The sequence below is a fragment of the Pristiophorus japonicus genome, chromosome 3 (assembly GCF_044704955.1).
Source record: "Pristiophorus japonicus isolate sPriJap1 chromosome 3, sPriJap1.hap1, whole genome shotgun sequence".
NCBI classification, from domain to species: domain Eukaryota; kingdom Metazoa; phylum Chordata; class Chondrichthyes; family Pristiophoridae; genus Pristiophorus; species Pristiophorus japonicus.
The window spans coordinates 166,906,038-166,927,375 of NC_091979.1; the positions used below are offsets into that span (position 1 = coordinate 166,906,038).

The 21,338-nt window shown below is 44.3% G+C and overlaps 1 protein-coding gene across 1 annotated transcript in view; it reads right to left on the reverse strand.

Moving 5' to 3' along the window:
* The window catches only part of LOC139260002 (melanophilin-like), a 245,813-nt gene that overhangs the window by 149,747 nt on the left and 74,728 nt on the right, over positions 1–21,338 (reverse strand). Inside the window, exon 3 of the mRNA XM_070876047.1 lies at positions 7,775–7,911. Within this exon, the coding sequence (XP_070732148.1) occupies positions 7,775–7,911 (137 nt within the window). The remainder of the gene's footprint in view (positions 1–7,774; positions 7,912–21,338) is intronic.

The following is a 21,338-nucleotide window of genomic DNA, read 5'->3' on the forward strand; positions in this document are numbered from 1 at the left end:
CCTGTATAACTTGAGCTTTCCTTGTGTCCATTTGCATGTGCGTTCTAGCTGGCACTCCGAACCCGAGCCCATCACTTCTAGTTCCACTTTTTTCTGCCCCTTTTTTGATCATTTCTCTTTACCACTCCTAGATCCCTCTCTCCTGTCATCATGCCTCCTTTCATTTCTCCCCTCTCGAGTAATCTGCCCTCCCAAATCCCTACCCTAACCCGAGCACTCCTTGACCTTCCAAACTCTCCTGCCACCGTCCCAGGCTTGACTCCCTCTTAGATAAGCCGACAGCTTCCCTCCCTGCTTCTCTTGGCATCCTCCAAAGGGCCCACTGCGGCATGCATCGCTACCTCCTTATGAGCAGCAAGCCCAAATATCCCATCCTACTCTCTCACCGACCATCCCACTCAGCACGCTTGCTTGGGGCTAATCTTTTCTACCTCCTTCCCATCCCACTCACTCTTCCCAGTGCTGATCCTGTGGACTCTGCCACTGGATCAGCTATCACTGCCCCTCTCCTCATCACCCTCCAAAATGTTTATTCACTATGAACAAGGCCCTTGCCACTCATGTGGATGATTGCATCAACATCATGGTCTCGATGGAAGCCTGGGTGAGGAGTGATGACACATTCCCTTAAATGAAGCTTCGCCGTCTGGCTATACATTTCACCACTTGCCCCGCTCAGATCACTGTGGTGGCGGTGTGGCTCTCATCACCAAATCACACCTTGGTCTGTTGCCCTTCTCCTCTGGCACCTTCTCCTCCTTTGAGCATCTCACCTTGTTCCACCCCTCTTGCCTCTCATTTAAAATGCTCGATCACTACTGCCCACCCAAAAACTATGCAAATTTTCTCACCGAGATATCTTCACTGCTTTCCTCCCTCAGCCTCTGCACTGAGCGACTTCTCATCCTCGTGATTCCAACCTCCATCTCAACTTATCATGAGGTTTCTCCTCTGAATTCACTGCCCTCCTATCCTCCCTAATCTCTCCCTCCATATAAACTCCGCCACCCATATTCATGGCCACCTCATTTACCTTGCCATCTCAAATGGTCTCGTGACTCCCATCGTGTCAATCACAGAGAAGGCCATGTCTGATCACTGCCTTGTATCATTCTCCACCCACATCCCCCTTCATACTCCCAACACTACTTCCTTCTGTGTCACCCCCGGAAAAAACTCTTTCCCAAAATCCAATTGTCCAGTCTTTGGCCCTCCATTCACCATGACATTTCTGCAGCTACCGATCTGTTCAATCACATCCTCATCTCAACCTTTGATCTTCTAGTCACCATTAAAATCATTACTCTCGCTCACCCAAGTTGTTCCCCCAGTAGGGCCTAGTAGGCTGCTCCATTAAGTCCAAGGGACGTAGACTTGAATGTATATGACAGACAAGTGGTTTAGCCATTCAATGCCAGATCTAGCTGGACCACATAAAGCACTGTTCTTGTCTGTCAAAACTGCCCACTCTTCCAGCATCATCCTGGAATGCAAAGATTACCCCACCCCCAACTCCGGCTTTGTTTCTCTACTGCAAAATGTCTTCTTAACACTCTCCCTGCCTCCATCACCCTCAGCTCTAACAACAAGTGCAAGGATTACATAGGATATATACAGCACAGAAACAGGTCAGTCCGCCCAATCAGTCCATGCCGGTGTTTATAATCCACTCGAGCCTCCTCCTGTCTTTTCTCATCTAAATCTATCAGCATAACCCTCTATTCCCTTCTCCCTCATATGCTTGTCCAGCCTCCCCTTAAATGAATCTATACTATTCGCTTCAACCATTCTCTGTGTTAGCGAATTCTACATTCTCAACATTCTTTGGGTAAAGACATTTCTTCTGAATTCCCTATTTGATTTCTTGGTGACTATCATATATTGATGGCCTCTAGTTATGCTCTTCCCCACAAGTGGAACATTCTCTCTCTATCCACTCTATCAGAATTTTAAAGACCTCTATTTGGTCACCCTTCACCCTTCTGTTTTCAAGAGAAAAGAGTCCCAGCCTGTTCATCTTTTCCTTATATGTATACCCTTGTAAATACCCTCGTATCATCCTTGTAAATCTTTTCTGCACCATCTCCAGTGCCTCTATATCCTTTTTAGAATATGGCGACCAGAAATGTACACAGTAATCTGTATGGTTCAACCAAGGTTCGAAACAGGTTTAGCATAACGTCCCTGCTTTTCAATTCTATACCTCTAGAAATAAACTCAGGTGTTTGATTTGCTTTTTTATGACCTTGCTAACCTGTGTCACAACTGTTAATAATTTGTGCATTTGTACTCTGAGATCCCTTTGTTCCTCTACCCCACCTAGACTCGCACCCTCCAAGTAATAAGTGACCTCCCTATTCTTGATACCAGAATGTAATACCTCACATTTATCTGTGTTGAACTTAATTTGTCAATTATATACCTATTCTGCAAGTTTATTAATATCCTCCTGTAATTTGTTGCATTCCTCCTCAGTATAGACTATCCCCCCCTGCCCCCACTTTGGTGTCATACGCAAATTTAGAAATTGTGTTTTTGATTCCAAAGTCTAAATCGTTAATATAAATTGTGAACAACAATGGTCCCAGCACTGAACCTTGTGGAACACCATTTCCTACCTTTTGCCATTGTGAATAGCTACCTTTTAACCCTACTCTCTGCTTTCTGTCTTGAAGCCAAATAGCTATCCATTCTGCTACTTGTCCCTGACTCTGCATTCCCTGACCTTGTTCATCAGCCTATTATGAGGTACCTTATCGAAGGCCTTTTGAAAATCTAGATAAATTACATCTACTGCATTACCATGGTCTACTCTCTCTGTTAACTCTTCAAAAAATTCAAGGAGGTTGGTCAAGCAAGAATTTCCCTTTTGAAATCCATGCTGTTATTCATTACTATATTTTTGATTTCTAGATGTTCTTCTATTCTCTCCTTTAGTAGATATTCCATTATTTTTCTTACCGCCGATGTTAAGCTGACTGGTCTATAATTCCCTGGACATGTTCTATACCCCTTCTGAAATATAGCTATTACATTAGCTATCCATCAATCCTCTGCCACTACACCTTTTTCAAATGAATTATTAAATATGTGCAGTAATGCTTCTGCGATCCCTTCCTTCGATTCTTTTAAAATACATGGATGCAATCCACCCGGACAAGGGGTTTTATCCTCTTTCAGTTTGATTAGTTTCTTTAATATATCCCCTTTTTATTTTAAATGTACTTATCTCATTACTAGTTGTTTCCCCTGGCTGGAGTATCTAGAACTAGGGGGGCACAGTCTCAGGATAAGAGGTAGGCCATTTAAGACAGAGATGAGGAGAAATTTCTTCACTCAGAGGGTTGTGAATCTTTGGAATTCTCTGCCCCAGAGGGCTGTGGATACTGAGACTCTGAATATATTCTAGGCTGAGATAGATAGATTTTTGGAGTCATGGGGAATTAAGGGATTATGGAGATTGGGTGGGAAAATGGAATTGAGGTTGATGATCAGCCATGGTCTTATTAAATGGCGGAGCAGGCTCGAGGGGACGTATGGCCTGCTCCTGCTCCTGTTTCTTATGTTCTTAATCTCATCATCCAATATCATGTCCACCTGTTCTATCTATCAGTAAATACTGAAGCAAAATAATGATTTAATATTTCTGCCAGCTCTCTGGTATTATCCTCAGGTATTATCCTGCTTATCCCTATAAAATATTTTAGTATTTTGTTTTATGTTCCGTGATAATTTAATTTCATAATTCCTCTTTGACTTCATAATTGTTTTTTTTACTTCTCTCCTAATCTCTTCATATTCTCCCTTATCATGCACTTCCATGCTGTCTGTACTTAATGTTTGACTCTTCCCTTATCCTCAATTGTTCCCTTATGGCTTTAGTCATCCATGGAGTCTCACTCGGGCTTAATTTGTTCTTCCCTTTTAACGGAATATATTTTTCCTGCACTCTGTTGAACACCATTTTAAATGTTTCCCATTGCTGTTCTACATCATTGTTTGCCAATATTGTTGCCCATTTTATTTCCCCAAGTTCTATTCTCAGCCCCTCAAAATCAGCTTTTCTCCAATCTATTACCTTGGTTGTCATCATACTTATGTCATTCTCAATTATTATCTTAAAGTGTATTATGACAAATGTTCCCCTACATTTAATTCTCTTATAAGAACATAAAAAGTAGGCCATTCGGCCCCTCAAACCTGCTCTGCCATTCAATAACATAATGGCTGATCTGATCCTGGCCTCAACTCCACTTTCCTGCCTGTTCCCCATAACCATTGAGTTTAAAAATCTATCTCCACCATGACTATATTCAATGACTCAGCCTTCACAGCTCTCTGGGTTGGAAAATTCCAAAAATTTACGACTCTGAGAGAAGAAATTCCTCCTCATCTCCGTCTTAAATAGGTGACCCCTTATTCTGAAATGATGCCCCATAGTTCTAGATGTCCCCACAAGGGGAAACATCTTCTCAGCATCTACCCTGTCAAGCCCCCTCAGAATCTTATGTTTCAATAAGATTACCTCTCATTCTTCTAAACTCCAATGATATAGGCCCAACATGCTCAACCTTTCCTTATAAGACAACCCTTTCATCTCAGGAATCTACCTTGTAAACCTTCTCTGAACTGCCTCCAATGTAAGTATGTCCCTCCTTAAATAAGGAGACCAAAACTGTACCCAATACTCTAGGTGTGGTCTCAGCATTGCCCTGTACAGTTGTAGCAAGATGTCCCTACCTTTATATTCAATCCCTCTTGCAATAAAGGCCAATATTCCATTTGCCTTCTGAATTACTTGCTGTGCCTGCATACTAACTTTTTGTGTTTCATGTACCCAGATCCCTCTGTACCGCAGCATTCTGTAATCTTGCTCCATTTAAATAATATTTTGCTTCTCTGTTCTTCCTACCAAAGTGGATAACCTCACATTTTCCCACATTATATTCCATCTACGAACTTTTTGCCCACTCACTTAGCCTATCTATATCCATTTGCAGACTCATTGTGTTCTCCTCACAACTTGCTTTCCCACTTATCTTTGTATCGTCAGCAAATTTGGCTACATTACACTCGGTCCCGATTTCCAAGTCATTAATAAAGATATTTGAAGCCCCAGCACTGATCCCTGTGGTACCCCACGAGTTACAGTTTGCCAACCTGAAAATGATCCATTTATCCCGCCTCTGTTTTCTGTTCGGTAGCCAATCCTCTATCCATGCTAATATATTACCCCCAACCCCGTGAGCTCTTATCTTGTGCAGTAATCTTTTAGGTGGCACCTTATCGAATGCCTTTTGGAAATCCAAATACACTACATCTACTGGCTCTCCTTTATCCACCATGCTTGATACATCCGCAAAAAACTCTAATAAATTTTTCAGCGTGGATTTATGAAAGGGAAATCATGCTTGGCAAATCTTCTGGAATTTTTTGAGGAGGCAACTGGTAGAGTGGACAAGGGAGAACTAGTGGGTGTGGTGTATTTGGACTTTCAAAAGGCTTTTGACAAGGTCCCACACAATTAAAGCACATGATATTGGGGGTAATGTACTGACGTGGATAAAGAACTGGTTGGCAGACAGGAAGCAGAGAGTCGGATAAACAGGTCCTTTTCAGAATGGCAGGCAGTGACTAGTGGGGTGCCGCAGGACTCAGTGCTGGGACCCCAGCAATTTACAATATACATTAATGATTTAGATGAAGGAATTGAGTGTAATATCTCCAAGTTTGCAGATGACACTAAGCTGGGTGGCGGTGTGAGCGGTGAGGAGGACGCTAAGAGGCTGCAGGGAACTTGAACAGGTTAGGTTAGTGGGCAAATGCATGGTAGATGCAGTATAATGTGAATAAATATAAGGTTATCCACTTTGGGGGCAAAAACACGAAGGCAGAATATTATCTGAATGGCGGCAGATTAGGAAAAGGGGAGGTGCAATGAGACCTGGGTGTCATGGTACATCAGTCATTGAAAGTTGGCATGTAGGTACAGCAGGCGGTGAAGAAGGCAAATGGTATGTTGGCCTTCATAGCGAGGGGATTTGAGTATAGGTGCAGGGAGGTCTTACTGCAGTTGTACAGGGCCTTGGTGAGGCCTCACCCGGAATATTGCGTTCAGTTTTGGTCTCCTAATCTGAGGAATGACATTCTTACTATTGAGGGAGTGCAGCGAAGGTTCACCAGACTGATTCCCGAGATGGTAGGACTGGCATGTGAGGAGAGACTGGATCGACTGGGTCTGTATTCACTGGAGTTTAGTAGGATGAGAGGGGATCTCAGAGAAACATATAAAATTCTGACGGGACTGGACAGGTTAGATGCAGGAAGAATGTTCCCGATGTTGGGGAAGTCCAGAACCAGGGGACACAGTCTAAGGATAAGGGGTAAGCCATTTAGGATTGAGATGAGGAGAAACTTCTTCACTCAGAGAGTTGTTAACCTGTGGAATTCCCTACTGCAGAGAGTTGTTAATGCCAGTTCATTGGATATATTTAAGAGGGAGTTAGATATGGCCCTTACGGCTAAAGGGATCAAGGGGTATGGAGAGAAAGCAGGAAAGATGTACAGGTGAATGATCAGCCATGATCGTATTGAATGGTGGTGCAGGCTCGAAGGGCCGAATGGCCTACTCCTGCACCTATTTTCTATGTTTCTATGTTTCCCTTTCATAAAATCATGTTGTCTCTGCTATAATTGTATTATTATTTTCTAAATGTCCTGCTACTACTCCCTTAATAATGGATTCCAGCCTTTTCCCAATGGCAGATGTTAGGCTAACTTGCTGATAGTTTCCTGCTATCTGTCTCCCTTCTTTCTTAAATAGGGGTGTTACATTTGCGGTTTTCCAATCCGCTGGGACCTTTCCAGAATCTAGGGAATTTTGGAAGATAACAACCAATGCATCCACTATCTCTGTAGCCACTTTGTTTAAGACCCAAGGATGCAGGGCAGCCGGTCCTGGGGTCTTGTCAGCCCTTAGTCCCATTAGTTTGGCCAGTACTTTTTCTCCACTGATAGTGATTGTTTTAAGTTCCTCCCTCCCTTTTGTCCCTTGATTATCTACTATTATTGCGATGGTTTTTGTGTCTTCTACCGTGAAGACAGATACAATATATTTATTCTGCTCTGGTTCATTCCCCATTACTAGATCCAATAGCGAATCCTCCCTTGTTGGGCTTTTACATATTGGGTTAGAAAGGAGTCCTGTACACATTGTGGGAACTCCATTCTCTTATCACCTTTACCTACTTCATAAACTTCATTGTCACTAAGATTGAGACCTTCCATTCAGCTACTATTGCCGCTTCCCTCCCTTCCCCCATCCCACCGGGCTAAATTTCCTCTAAGATTCCTCTCTGCCCTAGCTCTGAATTTACATCTTTTTCTAGTTTCTCTCCTATCTCCCCTTATGCCCTCTCTGAGCTCACCTTGTCCATGAAAACCATCTCCTGCCCCCTTGATCGTATTCCCACTAAACTGCTGACCACTCAACTTCCCTTCCTGGCCCTTATGTTAGCTGATGTGGTAACGGTTCTCTCTCTTCAGTTTCAGTGCCCCGCCACTTTAAATCTGCTATCATCACCCCTCTCCTTCATAAACCATCCTTTGACCCCTCTGTCCTTGTACACAACCGCCCCATCTACAACTTCCCTTTCCTCTCTAAAGTCGCCTCACAAATCTCTCAATAAAAAATAAGATCCATATTCTCGAGCAATTGGGAGTGTAACTGTTGACAAAAAGTTAGTGACAATCACATCTAGAATGATTAGCATACCTAAATGTCGTAGGGAGTGTTTTTCTCCTGACTGAAGTCTTTTGTGCAAAGAATGCATCACCTTTGCACTTCCAAAGTTTTTGAAACGAGATCTCACATGGTTGTAAAACCAGTCCAGTGACCCAGTCTTCACAATCCTGAAAAAAAGAGGCATGGAGTTGGAACCAGGAGTCTACGCTTTGGCAGAAACCCACTTTTACTATGGAGGTACTCAGATTGGGCATTACCACTGCCATCTCTCACTGATGATAAGTCCCTACATGACGTAAGTGCCAGATCTTTTTCTTTTAATTCCTTCTTTTGTCATATTTACTCCTTCTGTCTCATAATTAAGTTCAGTCTCTTGCTCTTTACTCTCCCCTTCCTTGCCACAACCATTTAGCTCCTCAGCTCTTAATCCAACAGGCTTTTAAAATCCAATTACATCGCCATTACTTCTTGATTTGTCTCAATGAATGAATTTGGAGCTTGATGCTCAGTGTTCATCAGTGCTGTAAAATTAGAAACTGTAGATTTGATTAGCCAGAATTCCTGTCCCTAATTGCTATCCAGTGAATCAAAAACTACCTGACTGATGCTATCACTGGCTGCCCCACACGAACATACTTCAGGTCAAAGAGCACTAAATAAAACATCCATTTGGTCCAGAGATTTACGGTCATCCAAATCCTGAGGCGAGTTATTTTTTTGATATCATTTTTATGACACCATTAGGACAAGATTACAGGAATTGTGCATCAGTTTGGCTTGTTTATCCATTGTCAATTCTGAATAAGAAGGTTGCAGGTTTAAGCATCATGCCAGGAATTGAGCACATAACGTGGGCTTACCTTCCAGTGTAGAACTGCGTTAACGGAAGTGCCATCCTTCAGATAAGATTTAAAACCAAGTCTCATCTGCCTGCTTATGTGCTTTGGATAGACATTAAAGATCCCATGGAACTATTTCATGAGCAGCAGTGAGGTCTCTCAATGTCCTGCCTACTATTGCTCTCGGAACATCTTTAAAAACAGATTAACTGCTCATGTATCTCACTACTGGTTGTGGGATCTTGCTGTGCACAAAATGGCTGTTGAGTTTGCCCATATATAATTCACTGCACTTCAAAGTCATTCATCTATGTTAAGTATTTTGAGATTTTTCAGAGAGCTGTGTTAAGGTTCTTATATAAATACAGGCCTTTCTTTTACCCTACAGTAAATTATTGGCCGATAATCCTGCTATAGAGGGGATACTTAGTGGTGGAGGTGGATCACAAGGAAGTAAATCAAAATGCATGTGTGAAGTTCAAGAGCTTCTTAGATGTCTGAACCATTGCCGGTCATCCACCACCTTTTATACTTTGACCTTTTTTAGATCTTTGGTGGTTCTGCTGGTTTTGGGTAATAATGCAAAGATGATACAGTACCTCAGAGGTGATAATGTAGAATGTCCTTATCAGCACTAACCAGGTCATCCACAGATGGCTAGCACTTTTCTTTCTCTTCTGCCAGTTCCTTTGTTATGCTTCCCATATACATTCTGATCATCTCAACTGTAGCCCACCAGGTAATCTTATCCCAACTCATCAACTTCTTGGGGTACCAGTTACAAAATATTTGGCATTCAGCCTTGCTTATTTCAACCATCTCACCCTGCAGGCTGCTCCTCATTCGTAAAGTGCCCTCTTGGCTATTACACAACATCCTTCTTCTATTTTAAAAACATCCAACATCTGTGCCTTCTTCAGGTCTGTAGAACTTTGCAGTATATTGGATTCCCTGATGAAAAAGAAATCTCCTTCTTCCATAGATATAAGCTATATAATTAAGATAATACTCTGGATAATACTATTTTTGTTTTGCAGTTTCATGTTACATAAGATCATACTTACATGAAATCAATTATATATATTTTCCAAGCAGAGTGTGAACTGCTGGCTTCTGACATGTGGATGGATGTTGAATCTTTTGATACTTGATATGCTTTACAGTATAACATATCCATTGTTCCACAAAGGATCTAGAATTTTCTTAATTATTGTTCAATTGCCAACTGGGCTACAAACCAGATGACTCAACTTCACATCCTAAGCTCAAAAACAATAGCTTATCCCTGGGGATCAATGGCTGATGTCCATTTAAAAAAGAACCTAGAGCATCCGCCTAGTTAAAATATCATTAAAAGACATAATGGGCTAGAGTTTCCCTAACCTGTTTTTCTGGCGCCCTCACCCGAGGTGCGCTACTTTTGTCCGCCTCCAACGCGCCGAAAAAAGACGTCCGTATTCTGGCTGCTCCCCAGCCTCTCCTCGGTGATGGCGCAGCATGGCCCAATGGATTGGGGGCGGAGCCAGGTCCCGGCGCTCTGCACATGTGCGCTAGAGTCTGCGCGCATGTGCAGTAGCTCCTGGCAGACCGTTTCTGCAAACGCACGCTGCAGGCTGTGTGGGAGGGGCCCGAAGCGTGTCGCCCCGAGCCCTGGCCGAATGGTTTCCCTCATCGGCGGCCCACTGCGTTCCCTAAGGTACGACTTCTATTTTTTATTTGTTATTTACTGATTGATTTTGGTGCTTTAGGGGCAGGGTTCCTTCTATTTTTTTATTTTGTATTTATTGATTGCTTATTACTTTGGTCTTACTGCTTTAGGTGCAGGGTTCCTTCTATTTTATTTGTCAATTAATTGCTTATTACTTTTTGTGTTTTGTTTGGTGCTTGGTGGTGTTTTAAATTTAGTTACTTGCACCGATTCCTTAACTCTAGGTAAGGTTTTTCTGTGCGGATAGAAGTGGCAACATACACTGGCCTAAGTTAGTTTGGAGCATCTATTTGCTGGCCAAACGCTTAAAACAGGTGTAAGTGGCTGGGAACGCCCCCTTTTGAAAAAAAAATGGAACTTAAAAAAAACCTAACTAACTCACTTACACTGGCGCAAATTAAAAATGGCCAGAATTGCAACTAAAAAGATAGTCCAGAAAAATCAAGTTGCTCCAAAAAAAAGGAGCAACTCCTGGGAAAACTTGGGCTCATAGTTCCTGAACTTCTGCGGAGGGTGTCCCGATCTCCCCATGTAACTTTGGTGAGAGATCAGCAGAACCATCAGAGAAACTGTGTAAATATATTTTTAAAGACATTTACATTGTATTTCTGGGGGTTCCACTGATTTCCCGCAGGTACAATGGGAAACTGGGACAATTTCTGCAAATGTTCAAATTTTATAGTATAAGAAGACATCACAGATTCCCGTGTCCATCACACAGGACAGCACCAATGTCGAAAAAGATAGGAGAGAAAATAAGGCAAACCAAAGAAGAGTGATTGGGTGACCACCAGCTTGGGCCTTAGAAAGCAGTAGATTGTAGGAGGTAGGGTTGGCTGAGGGAGGCAAGAACTGTCATGTTTGTAACCTTCATGTAACTGTAACCTTCATGTAACAACACTGTACACTGCATACACCTAAGAAATGCATACCTTGACCACAGGGGGTGAACTTGTGGGAGACACCCCTCACCTGGTCATCCAGATATATAAAGGGAGGTCCCACGCAGGGTCATCACTTCTTGATCCTGTGAATAAAGGTACAGGTCACAGAGTGACCTTGTCTCCAGTATGTGCCTCGTGTTGATTTGCTGCACTGTGTAAGGATACAACAAGAACGTTCACAGTTTTTCACACCTTGGAAAGAATGAGTTGGGTCAGGAAACTGTGGGAACTGTTGTGTATCTGTAAAGCATGCACTCTCATGTTCCGCCACCAGGGATCCCAGCATCTCTTGGGAGCACTGTATATAAGCCAGCCCCTAAGGCCTGTTCCTCACTCTGGAGTGTCTTAATAAAGACTGAGGTCACTGTTACTTTAACCTCCCTGTGTGCAGTCTCATCTGTGTTAGGAACACAATAACTGGCGACGAGAATACGAATCCAACGCAAAGATGCAGCAAACTGTGGGTATCCTGGAGAAGTTCTCGGAGGGTGAGGACTGGGAAGCCTATGTCGAACGGCTAGACCAGTACTTTGTAGCCAACGAGCCGGACGGACAAGGAAGTGCTGCAAAAAGGAGAGCGGTCCTCCTCACAGTCTGCAGGGCACCGACCTACAGCCTCATGAAGAATCTTCTGGCTCCAGTGAAACCCACCGATAAATCATATGAGGAGCTGTGTACACTGGTTCGGGAACATCTTAACCCGAGGGAGAGTGTGGTGATGGCGAGGTATCGGTTCTACATGTATCAGCGATCTGAAGGTCAGGAAGTGGTGAGCTACGTCGCCGAGCTCAGGCGACTTGCAGGACAATGTGAGTTTGATGGCTACCTGGAGCAAATGCTCAGAGACTTTTTTGTACTGGGCATTGGCCACGAGACCATCCTACGAAAACTTTTGACTGTAGAGACACCGACACTCAGTAAGGCCGTGCAGTGACACAATAATGAAATACAAGAGGATGTGGAAGCTGTGCTCCATCGGGATTATTCCTTGTACCTGCAAGAAAACACTTGTCAATGAAAAGCCAGCCAGCGTCGGGCCTGGAGGCTGGCACGGCCGCGGGACCACCCCCCGCCAGATTGTCTGGCCGTCTTATTAAAACCCAGCTGTTTAAAATCAAAGAGCAGAGATCTCACCTTGAGGAGCACGGGCATTATGCCTGTGGCACTGCCTGGGATGTGTCTGTGTCTGTGCTTTGACTGGGCAAAGTCCGCTGCAACTGGGATGACATCCGAGCACTATCACATGTCGATGAGGCCTCATGTACCCAGGTTCTGAACAAATTTCCTTCCTTTTTTGAGCCAGGCATTGGAAACTTTTCCGGGGCGAAGGTGCGGATCCACTTGGTCCCAGAGACACAACCCATCCACCACAAGGCGCGAGCGGTACCTCACATGATGAGGGAGAGAGTGGAAATCGAGCTGGACAGGCTGCAACGCGAGGACATCATCTCCCCAGTGGAATTCAGCGAGTGGGCCAGCCCGATTGTTCCAGTACTCACAAATGATGGCACGGTCAGGATTTGTGGTGATTATAAAGCAACTGTTAATCGTTTCTCGCTACAGGACCAATACCCGCTACCTAAGGCAGATGACCTATTTGCGATGCAGGCAGGAGGCAAGACATTTACCAAGCTCGACCTGACTTCGGCCTACATGACGCAGGAGCTGGAGGAGTCTTCAAAGGGCTTCACCTGCATCAATACGCACAAGGGGCTGTTCATCTACAACAGATGCCCGTTTGGAATTCGGTCGGCTGCAGTGATCTTCCAGAGAAACATGGGAGTGCATGCTTTACAGATACACAACAGGAACTAAATGAGGAAGAGAAAGAACATGCAGGACACAGTATTTGGAGCTCAGGAGGTACAAGAAAGAAAGCAGCGAGGAACAGAGATCATCGTCAGTAATTAAACTGGATACAAGAAAAGCATTTGCAAACAATTAAAATAATAAATAATGAACATATTGCTGAGTGATAAAAGTTTTGCAAAAACTTGCAATTATTTAGAAATTAAGGTCAGCATGTTATTTCATTTACACAAAAACAGCCAAATACTGCCGTCCGACCACAAGATGGTGATCTAGCAGTGTGAATGCTCAGTGCTGTCAACAACGTAAACTTCAGAGATATTTTTGTGAACCCGCACTGCTAATGAGGAGGCCATACTCACAGGGTGTGCCGGTCACAGATAGGGTTACAACATTGCAGCCCCATTTTTCAAATTTCACTGCGTACAAGCACAACTCCCTGCTCAGTGCACAGAATTACCTCTACACACACATCTTTTTACTGGTGAAATTATTAATGCTGTCCATTGATACAAAACCCTGCCTAATGTGCTTCGAGATATGCTGTGCTGCACAGTACATTGCTATAATTTGACAAAGTGTACATTACCGCTTTGTTTCTCACTGAAAAGTACTCACTGTCGAGTGGAATCCTCTGTGCATTTGCAACTAAGGGTACTTGTACTCAGGGCATAAAGCAAAAGTCTAAACATAAAAAAATCGAGTAAATTCAGCACAAGTATGTTATCTCTGTAATTATGCTATGCTTGAATTTCCTTGCTCTTTAACACCCATCTATTGATCCCTGCACCAAATGTATCTTGCCTCATTAGAATGACTCCGTCGCAGGGGAATTTCCTGCAATTATACTGATTCAAAACGGGATTAAAATTAAGTTTAGGTGCAGCAGGAAACAGTCATATTTCTGATGTTTTATAGTGATTTTTTTTTAAGCGATTTTTATTTATCCTCACTGAGACCGACATTGTATTTCATGTTTATGGCATCAGTATAATTCACAAAAAATGTAAAAGCTTCCAAGATTGCATATTTTTAAACATGCTGGGCTAAATATTTGGTTGCGTAGCACCCATTGTTTCGGTGCTTGAAAATGGCATCCAAGCAGCGCCCGCACACTTCTGGTATGGGCCACCCCGGACACCGTTTTGGTGAGGGCATTAGTGTCAGTGCTGGGAACATGCACCATAAGTATGTAGAGTGGGCAGATTGTGATGCCAATCAGCTTGTAACGTGGATTTGAAGCCAGCGCTGCCATTTACGACCTCGACACTGGAGCTAACATCCTACCTTAACTTCGCACAGCTGAACATGTATTCAGCAGCAGGAAAGACCCCGCACCAGCGCTATTTAAAGGGATCGTCACCTACTCACAGGTTAGTTGTTGATTGATTTCTACTGGCTGTTGCTGAGTTTTGAGTTTGTACAAGTGTTTGGTGCTTTCTGGACTTCTTTAAATTTGCCTAAAGTCTACAAGGAGTGGTGTGGCACGTGCTCAAGGATTTGGTACTGACTTGCAAGGGGTCTGCACAGACCAGTTTCACCCAGACATGAGTGCAGTCATTTGTATCCCCCTTGGTCTGCAGCATGGCAGGGAGAATGAGCAGGCTACACAGAGCAGGACTAGCTGTGAGAAGAGGCAGGAGGAGAAGAGGGAGAAGGGTTGTCAGCAGGAGGCCATATCCACTCAGGTTCTTCAGTGAGCAATACTCTTACCTCAACCTTGTCCTGCAAGAGAGAAAGAAGTGTGTCAGTGAGTGTGGTTCACTGTGATTGGCTGATGTGGCTCTCATGATTGAATAGCTGCCAATGTGTGCAAGCTGTGAGATGTGGGTGTGAGGCTTGCGGTGAGTGTGGTGAGATGGAGCATTTTTTTAAATTATTCGTTCCTGGGATGTGGGTGTCACTGGCAAGGCCAGCATTTATTGGCCATCACCAATTGCCCTTAACAATGTGATAGTGAGCCGCCTTCTTGAACCGCTGCAGCTACTCTCATAGTGCTGGTAGGGAGGAAATTCCAAAATTTTGACCCAATGACGATGAAGGAAGGGCAATATATTTCCAAGTCAGGATGGTGTGTGACCTGGAAGGGAACTTGGAGTTGATGGTGCTCCCATGTGCCTGCTGCCCTTCTCCTTGTAGGTGGTAGAGGTTGTAGGTTTGGGAGGTGCTGTCAAAGAAGCCTTGGCACCTTGCTGCAATGCATCTTGTAGATGGTACACACGACAGCCACGGTGCGCTGGTGGTGGAGTGAATGTTTAAGGTGGTGGATGGGATGCCGATCAAGTGGGCTGCTTTGTTCTTGATGGTGTCGAGCTTCTTGAGTGTTGTGGGAGCTGCACTCATCCAGGCAAGTGGAGAATATTCCATCGCACGCCTGACTTGTACCTTGTAGATGGTGAAAATGCTTTGGGGAGTAAGGAGATTGGACACTCGCTGCAAAATATCCAGCCTCTGACATGCTCTTTTAGCCACAGTATTTATGTGGCTGATCCAGTTAAATTTCTGGTCAATGGTGACCCCCAGGATGTTGATGGTGGGGAGTCAGTGATGGTAATACGATTAAATGTCATGGGGCGCTGGTTAGATTCTCTTGTTGGAGATAGTCATTTCCTCGCACTTGTGTGGCACGAATGTGAGTTATGAGATTGTTGGTAGGTGAGTAATGGGATTGTGGTGAATTGAGCAGTGTGTGAGGTTAGTGGTGCAATTTGTGGGATATGGCATTTGAAGACGAATTCACTGACCTTGATCACTCGTGTGAGATCATTAAACTTCTTCCTGCACTGTGGGGCTATATTGTTTGCATTGACAGCAACGGTTATCTCTCCCATTCTCTCATCTGCATCTGTCTGGAGGACCTCCTGACCCCTGCGAATATAGGACATCTCTCCTACTGTCCACCTCCTGCACCAGCACCTTGAATGCTGCATTCAAAACTCTGGGAACCTTCCCTCTGCCAAGTTGCGCCATCTTCACTCTTCCTGTACACACTCTACAACGACTTTTAGTCCCTGCTGTAGCCAGAATGCACCTCCCCATTAAGATGTGCAGGCTGGCTTTAGGAACGCAGGTTAGTTTTAATTGGTGCTAGCCTTGCATGGACTTGGGTCCTCTGCTGAATGTGCAGCCACTCAGCAGCGCGTTTAGTGCTGGGCTGCACACCACTTATAATTAGCAGGCAGCACACAGTTTGATAGCTTGAATCTTTCATTTTCATACTTGAAGGAGGAATATATAGTGTGAGTTTGGTGATTTTCTTGGGACCACTTTTTAATGCCCATTTTTATTTTCCAGTGTTTGTTAATGAGATTGGCAGGAAATTTGGGTGTAAATAGACATCAGCAAAACGGGCGCATGAATGGGAGTAATTTTGGGCATAACTTCCTGATTACATTCACAAGAAATTCCATCCGGTGTTACAATCACATTAGCATTAACCCAGCACATTGCAATAATCCACCCATTAATATTTACATCTGCATCACAAGCACTGGTAAACATCCCATGCACATAAACTGTACAGAGGAACTAAGCACTACTAGCTGAGGAAGTACTACTGGGCAGATTCATTGTAAATCACAGGCAATGGCAGATGGCAGGAGTTTTAACACGAGAAAACGAGTAAATGACCGAGAAGAAGCTTTCAAGGAATGAGTACAAATACAACAATAGAATAATCGATGTGGTTTAACTATCACTTTTAGATTGAGCTTTTCTTCTCATCTACTCTTTTAAATCATGATGGTGTGCTGTCTGATGGGAAGTGATACTTTATCTGGGTTTATCAATACTATAAAAAGACAATCAAGACACTGCACTGGCATTTGGTCTATGAATGAAGAATATCTTAAACTGCCTCCTTGAATATAGACATTTTAAAGGAGTGGATTTTCGGCTCCTCTCCGCTCTGTTTTTCGTCCCGGAGTGGGGGTAATGGCGGCGGTGAGGTGCTCTGGCCCGGAGGTCAGCCTCTAGTGCCCTACAGCGATCCTCGGGTCCGGTTTTGCGGCGGCACGGAGCAGCATCGCCCGAAAGAGCTGCGCCGGTGTGCAATGCACCTGGTTGCCACACCAGCGCGAGTTTTGACACTTGCCCGACCCTTTCGCCCCGCAGTGACAACCTAGGAAATCAGACGGTGCAACGATAACGACAGTGAGAGAGGTAAGTAATGGACTCCGAAGGTAAGTGTGACTGTTTTATCTTTTAATTTTTTTGCGATTTGTGTTGTGGTGGCGTGAGCAATGTTTGGGAATGTTTTTGTGGCTTTCTTTTTTAGTTCCTCTCCCCCGCCCCCGCAACCCCCCGTCCGCCAGGCATCTTTTGGAGCGCTCCCAGCCCAGCTCTTTAGCTCGGGAGTTTCCCTTGCTAGCGTCCAAAAGAGTGTATAACTCCTCCCTCAGCGTTGCGCCCCCTGACTCAGGGCCCAGCTGCCCAATGTTACTTACTGAGGTGCAAACTATTCCTGGGCGCAAACTTTACTGCTCCGCAGCCATTACCGCCCCAAAAACATCAAAGCCGAAAATCCAGCCCACAGACGTCTGGATAGATGTAATCTTGCCCATGACAGATAATCATTCAAAACATCCTGGGGCTATCTGTGCAATGGGCAATGACCTAAAGAATGACCTTTAGAGGGGCTGTTCTGAGAGAAGTTCCTGCTGATCCTTGGGAAGCACTGTAGTCATGTATTTGGGATGATGTGTCAAAAGAATAAAAGCTACCATCCAAACTGGTTTCCACCGGCTGGGCGGCAACTTGAGCACACATGTATCATACTGCAGGTGAACTTGGGACAGCAAAGGGAGGTGAAGCTCAAGCTTCGTATCGACAGATGCACAAGTGGACATTCATCGCTCCATGCAGGTAGATCGAGGCACCTGCTGCTCTGACACACAATGCTAGTTTTTCCCAACCACTGACTGGAACTCGTCAGAAAATCCAGCCTACAAACATCAATAAGTGCTATATGCGGGTTCTGGCTCTTGATTGCTACCCAATGACCCTTGCTGGAAAATTCAGGTGTATGAATGTTGAGTGATGAGTGGGTCAGCTTGGTTGTGATGTCCTCACTATTTAGGCTTACATTTGAACAATAGATACCTGAGCTAGATAGCATAGGGCTGCTACTGACTGTGCAGCCGTACCTTAGCTCAGGGTCGCACCTTCAAGGTGGAGGATGAAATTTGGAATAATAAAATTAAACTGCAGTTTGATTCCAGTCTATATTCCCATGGAATAAAATCCTAAATGTTCTTAAGACACACTTTAAAAAAAAAAGTATAAATTCACAATCTGGTGTGATGCTGAGCAACACAATCCAGGAAGGCTTAATAGATCAGTGAATGTGGTGTATTAGGATTTTCAGAAGCCATTTGATAAGGTGCCACACAAGGGGTTATTTAACAAAATTAGGGCTCATGGATTGGGGATAATATACTAGCATGGATTGAGGATTGGTTAATGGACAGAAAACAGAGAGTAGGAATAAATGCATCATTTTTGGGTTGGCAGACTGTAACTAGTGGGGTGCCGCAAGGATCAGTGCTTGGGCCCCAGCTATTCACAATCTCCTGTGTGGTGGCTGGTGTGCAATGGCCACCACACGTTAAAAAAATCCACACACAGACATCTTCCACCTTTCAGGATGTCGTTCAGGACCTGGAGTATTAGCTCCTTCATTGAAACACCTGTGAACTCATCCTTTTTTGGCGTGGAAGCAAGTCATTCTCGTTTCGAGGGACTGCCTATGTTGATGATGATGATTGTTATGTATTTAACCCCTTGTAACCTGTATTACACTACCACCAGAGGGCCTACCTGTTGGAGTCCCAAGAGATCCCAGCATCCCTTGGGAGCACGGTATATAAGCAGGCCACACACGAGGTACCTACACTCTGGAGTCTTATTAAAGGAGTTAAGGTCACACTTGCTCATTGTACACAGTACTGAGTTTCATCCTATATTGTGAGCATAGCACTTGGTGACGAGGTAACGAACAACCGTGCGAAAATGCAAAGAACAGTTGGTGTCCTGGAGAAGTTCTCAGAAGGGGATAATTAGGAGGCCTTTGTGGAGTAACTCGACCAATACTTCATGGCCAATGAGCTGGAAGGGGACGAGAATGCTACCAAACGAAGGGCGATCCTCCTAACTTTCTGTGGGGCAACAACCTATGGCCTCATGAAGAACCTCCTGGCTCCGGCAAAACCAACAGAGAAATCCTATGAAGAATTGTGTACGCTGGTCCGGGAGCACCTAAATCCTAAGGAAAGCGTTTTGATGGCGATAAATCGGTTCTACACGTGTCAACATTGGAGGGCCAGGAAGTGACGAGCTATGTCTCCGAACTAAGGCACCTCGCAGGACATTGTGAGTTTGAGGGATTCCGAGAACAAATGCTTAGAGACTTTTTTGTACTGGGCATTGGCCATGAAGCAAACTGTTGACTGTAGAAACTCCAAACCTAAGTAAACCCATAACGATAGCCCAGGCATTTATGTCCACCAGCGACAGCACCAAACAGATTTCGCAGAGTAAAAAAGTATCGGCCAGTACTGTGCATAAAGTAACGTCGGTTTCTAGCAGAAATATACATGGCAGAATGTACACGCCGGCTGCTGCTGCCCAACCTCAGATGACCCAGAGGCCGCCATCAATCATTAATGCGAGGCAGTTAACACCTTGTTGGAGTTGTGGAGGTGATAATCGGCCACATCAGTGCCGCTTCAAGCACTATTCGTGCAATGGTTTCAGAACAATGGGACACCTCCAGTGAATGCGCAGGCGAACTGCAAACCCTGAAAACCACCACGTTAACATAGAAACATAGAAAATAGGTGCAGGAGTAGGCCATTTGGCCCTTTGAGCCTGCACCACCATTCAATACGATTATGGCTAATCATTCACCTCAGTATCCCTTTCCTGCTTTCTCTCCATACCCCTTGATCCCTTTAGCCGTAAGGGCCATATCTAACTCCCTCTTGAATATATCCAATGAACAGGCATCAACAACTCTCTGCGGTAGGGAATTCCACAGGTTAACCAACTCTCTGAGTGAAGAAGTTTCTCCTCATCTCAGTCCTAAATGGCTTATCCATTATCCTTAGACTATGTCCCCTGATTCTGGACTTCCCCAATATTGGGAACATTCTTTCTACATCTAATCTGTCCAGTCCCGTCAGAATTTTATATGTTTCTATGAGATCCCCTCTCATCCTTCTAAACTCTGTTAAATACAGGCCCAGTCGATCCAATCTCTCCTCGTAAGTCAGTCCTGCCATCCCTGGAATCAGTCTGGTGAACCTTCGCTGCACTGCCTCAATAGCAAGAACGTCCTTCCTCAGATTAGGAGAACAAAACTGAACACAATATTGCAGGTGAGGCCTCACTAAGGCCCTGTACAACTGCAGTAAGACCTCCCTGCTCCTATACTCAAATACTCTCGCTAGGAAGGCCAAAATACCATTTGCCTTCTTCACCGCCTGCTCTACCTGCATGCCAACTTTCAATGACTGATGTGCCATGACACCCAAGTCTCGTTGCACCTCCTCTTTTCCTAATCTGCCACCATTCAGACAATATTCTGCCTTTGTGTTTTTGCCACCAAAGTGGATAACCTCACATTTATCCACATTATATTGCATCTGCCACATGCTTGCCCACTCACCTAACCTGTCCAAGTCACCCTGCAGCCTTTTAGCGTCCTCCTCACAGCTCACACCGCCACCCAGCTTAGTGTCATCTGCAAACTTGGAAATATTACACTCAATTCCCTCATCTAAATCATTAATGTATATTGTAAATAGCTGGGGTCCCAGGAGTGAGTCCTGCAGCATTGCATTAGTCACTACCTGCCATTCTGAAAAGGACCCGTTTATACGGACTCTCTGCTTCCTGTCTGCTAACCAATTCTCTATCCACATCAGTACATTACCCCCAATACCATGTGCTTTAATTTTGCACACTAATCTCTTGTGTGGGACCTTGTCAAAAGCCTTTTGAAAGTCCAAATACACCACATCCACTGGTTCTCCCTTGTCCACTCTACTAGTTACATCCTCAAAAGATTCCAGAAGATTTGTCAAGCATAAATCCATGCTGACTTGGACGATCCCGTCACTGCTTTCCAAATGTGCTGCTATTTCATCTTTAGTAATTGATTCCAACATTTTTCCCACTACTGATGTCAGGCTAACCGATCTATAATTACCCGTTTTCTCTCTCCTTCCTTTCTTAAAAAGTGGTGTTGCATTAGCTACTCTCCAGTCCATAGGAACTGATCCAGAGTCGATAGA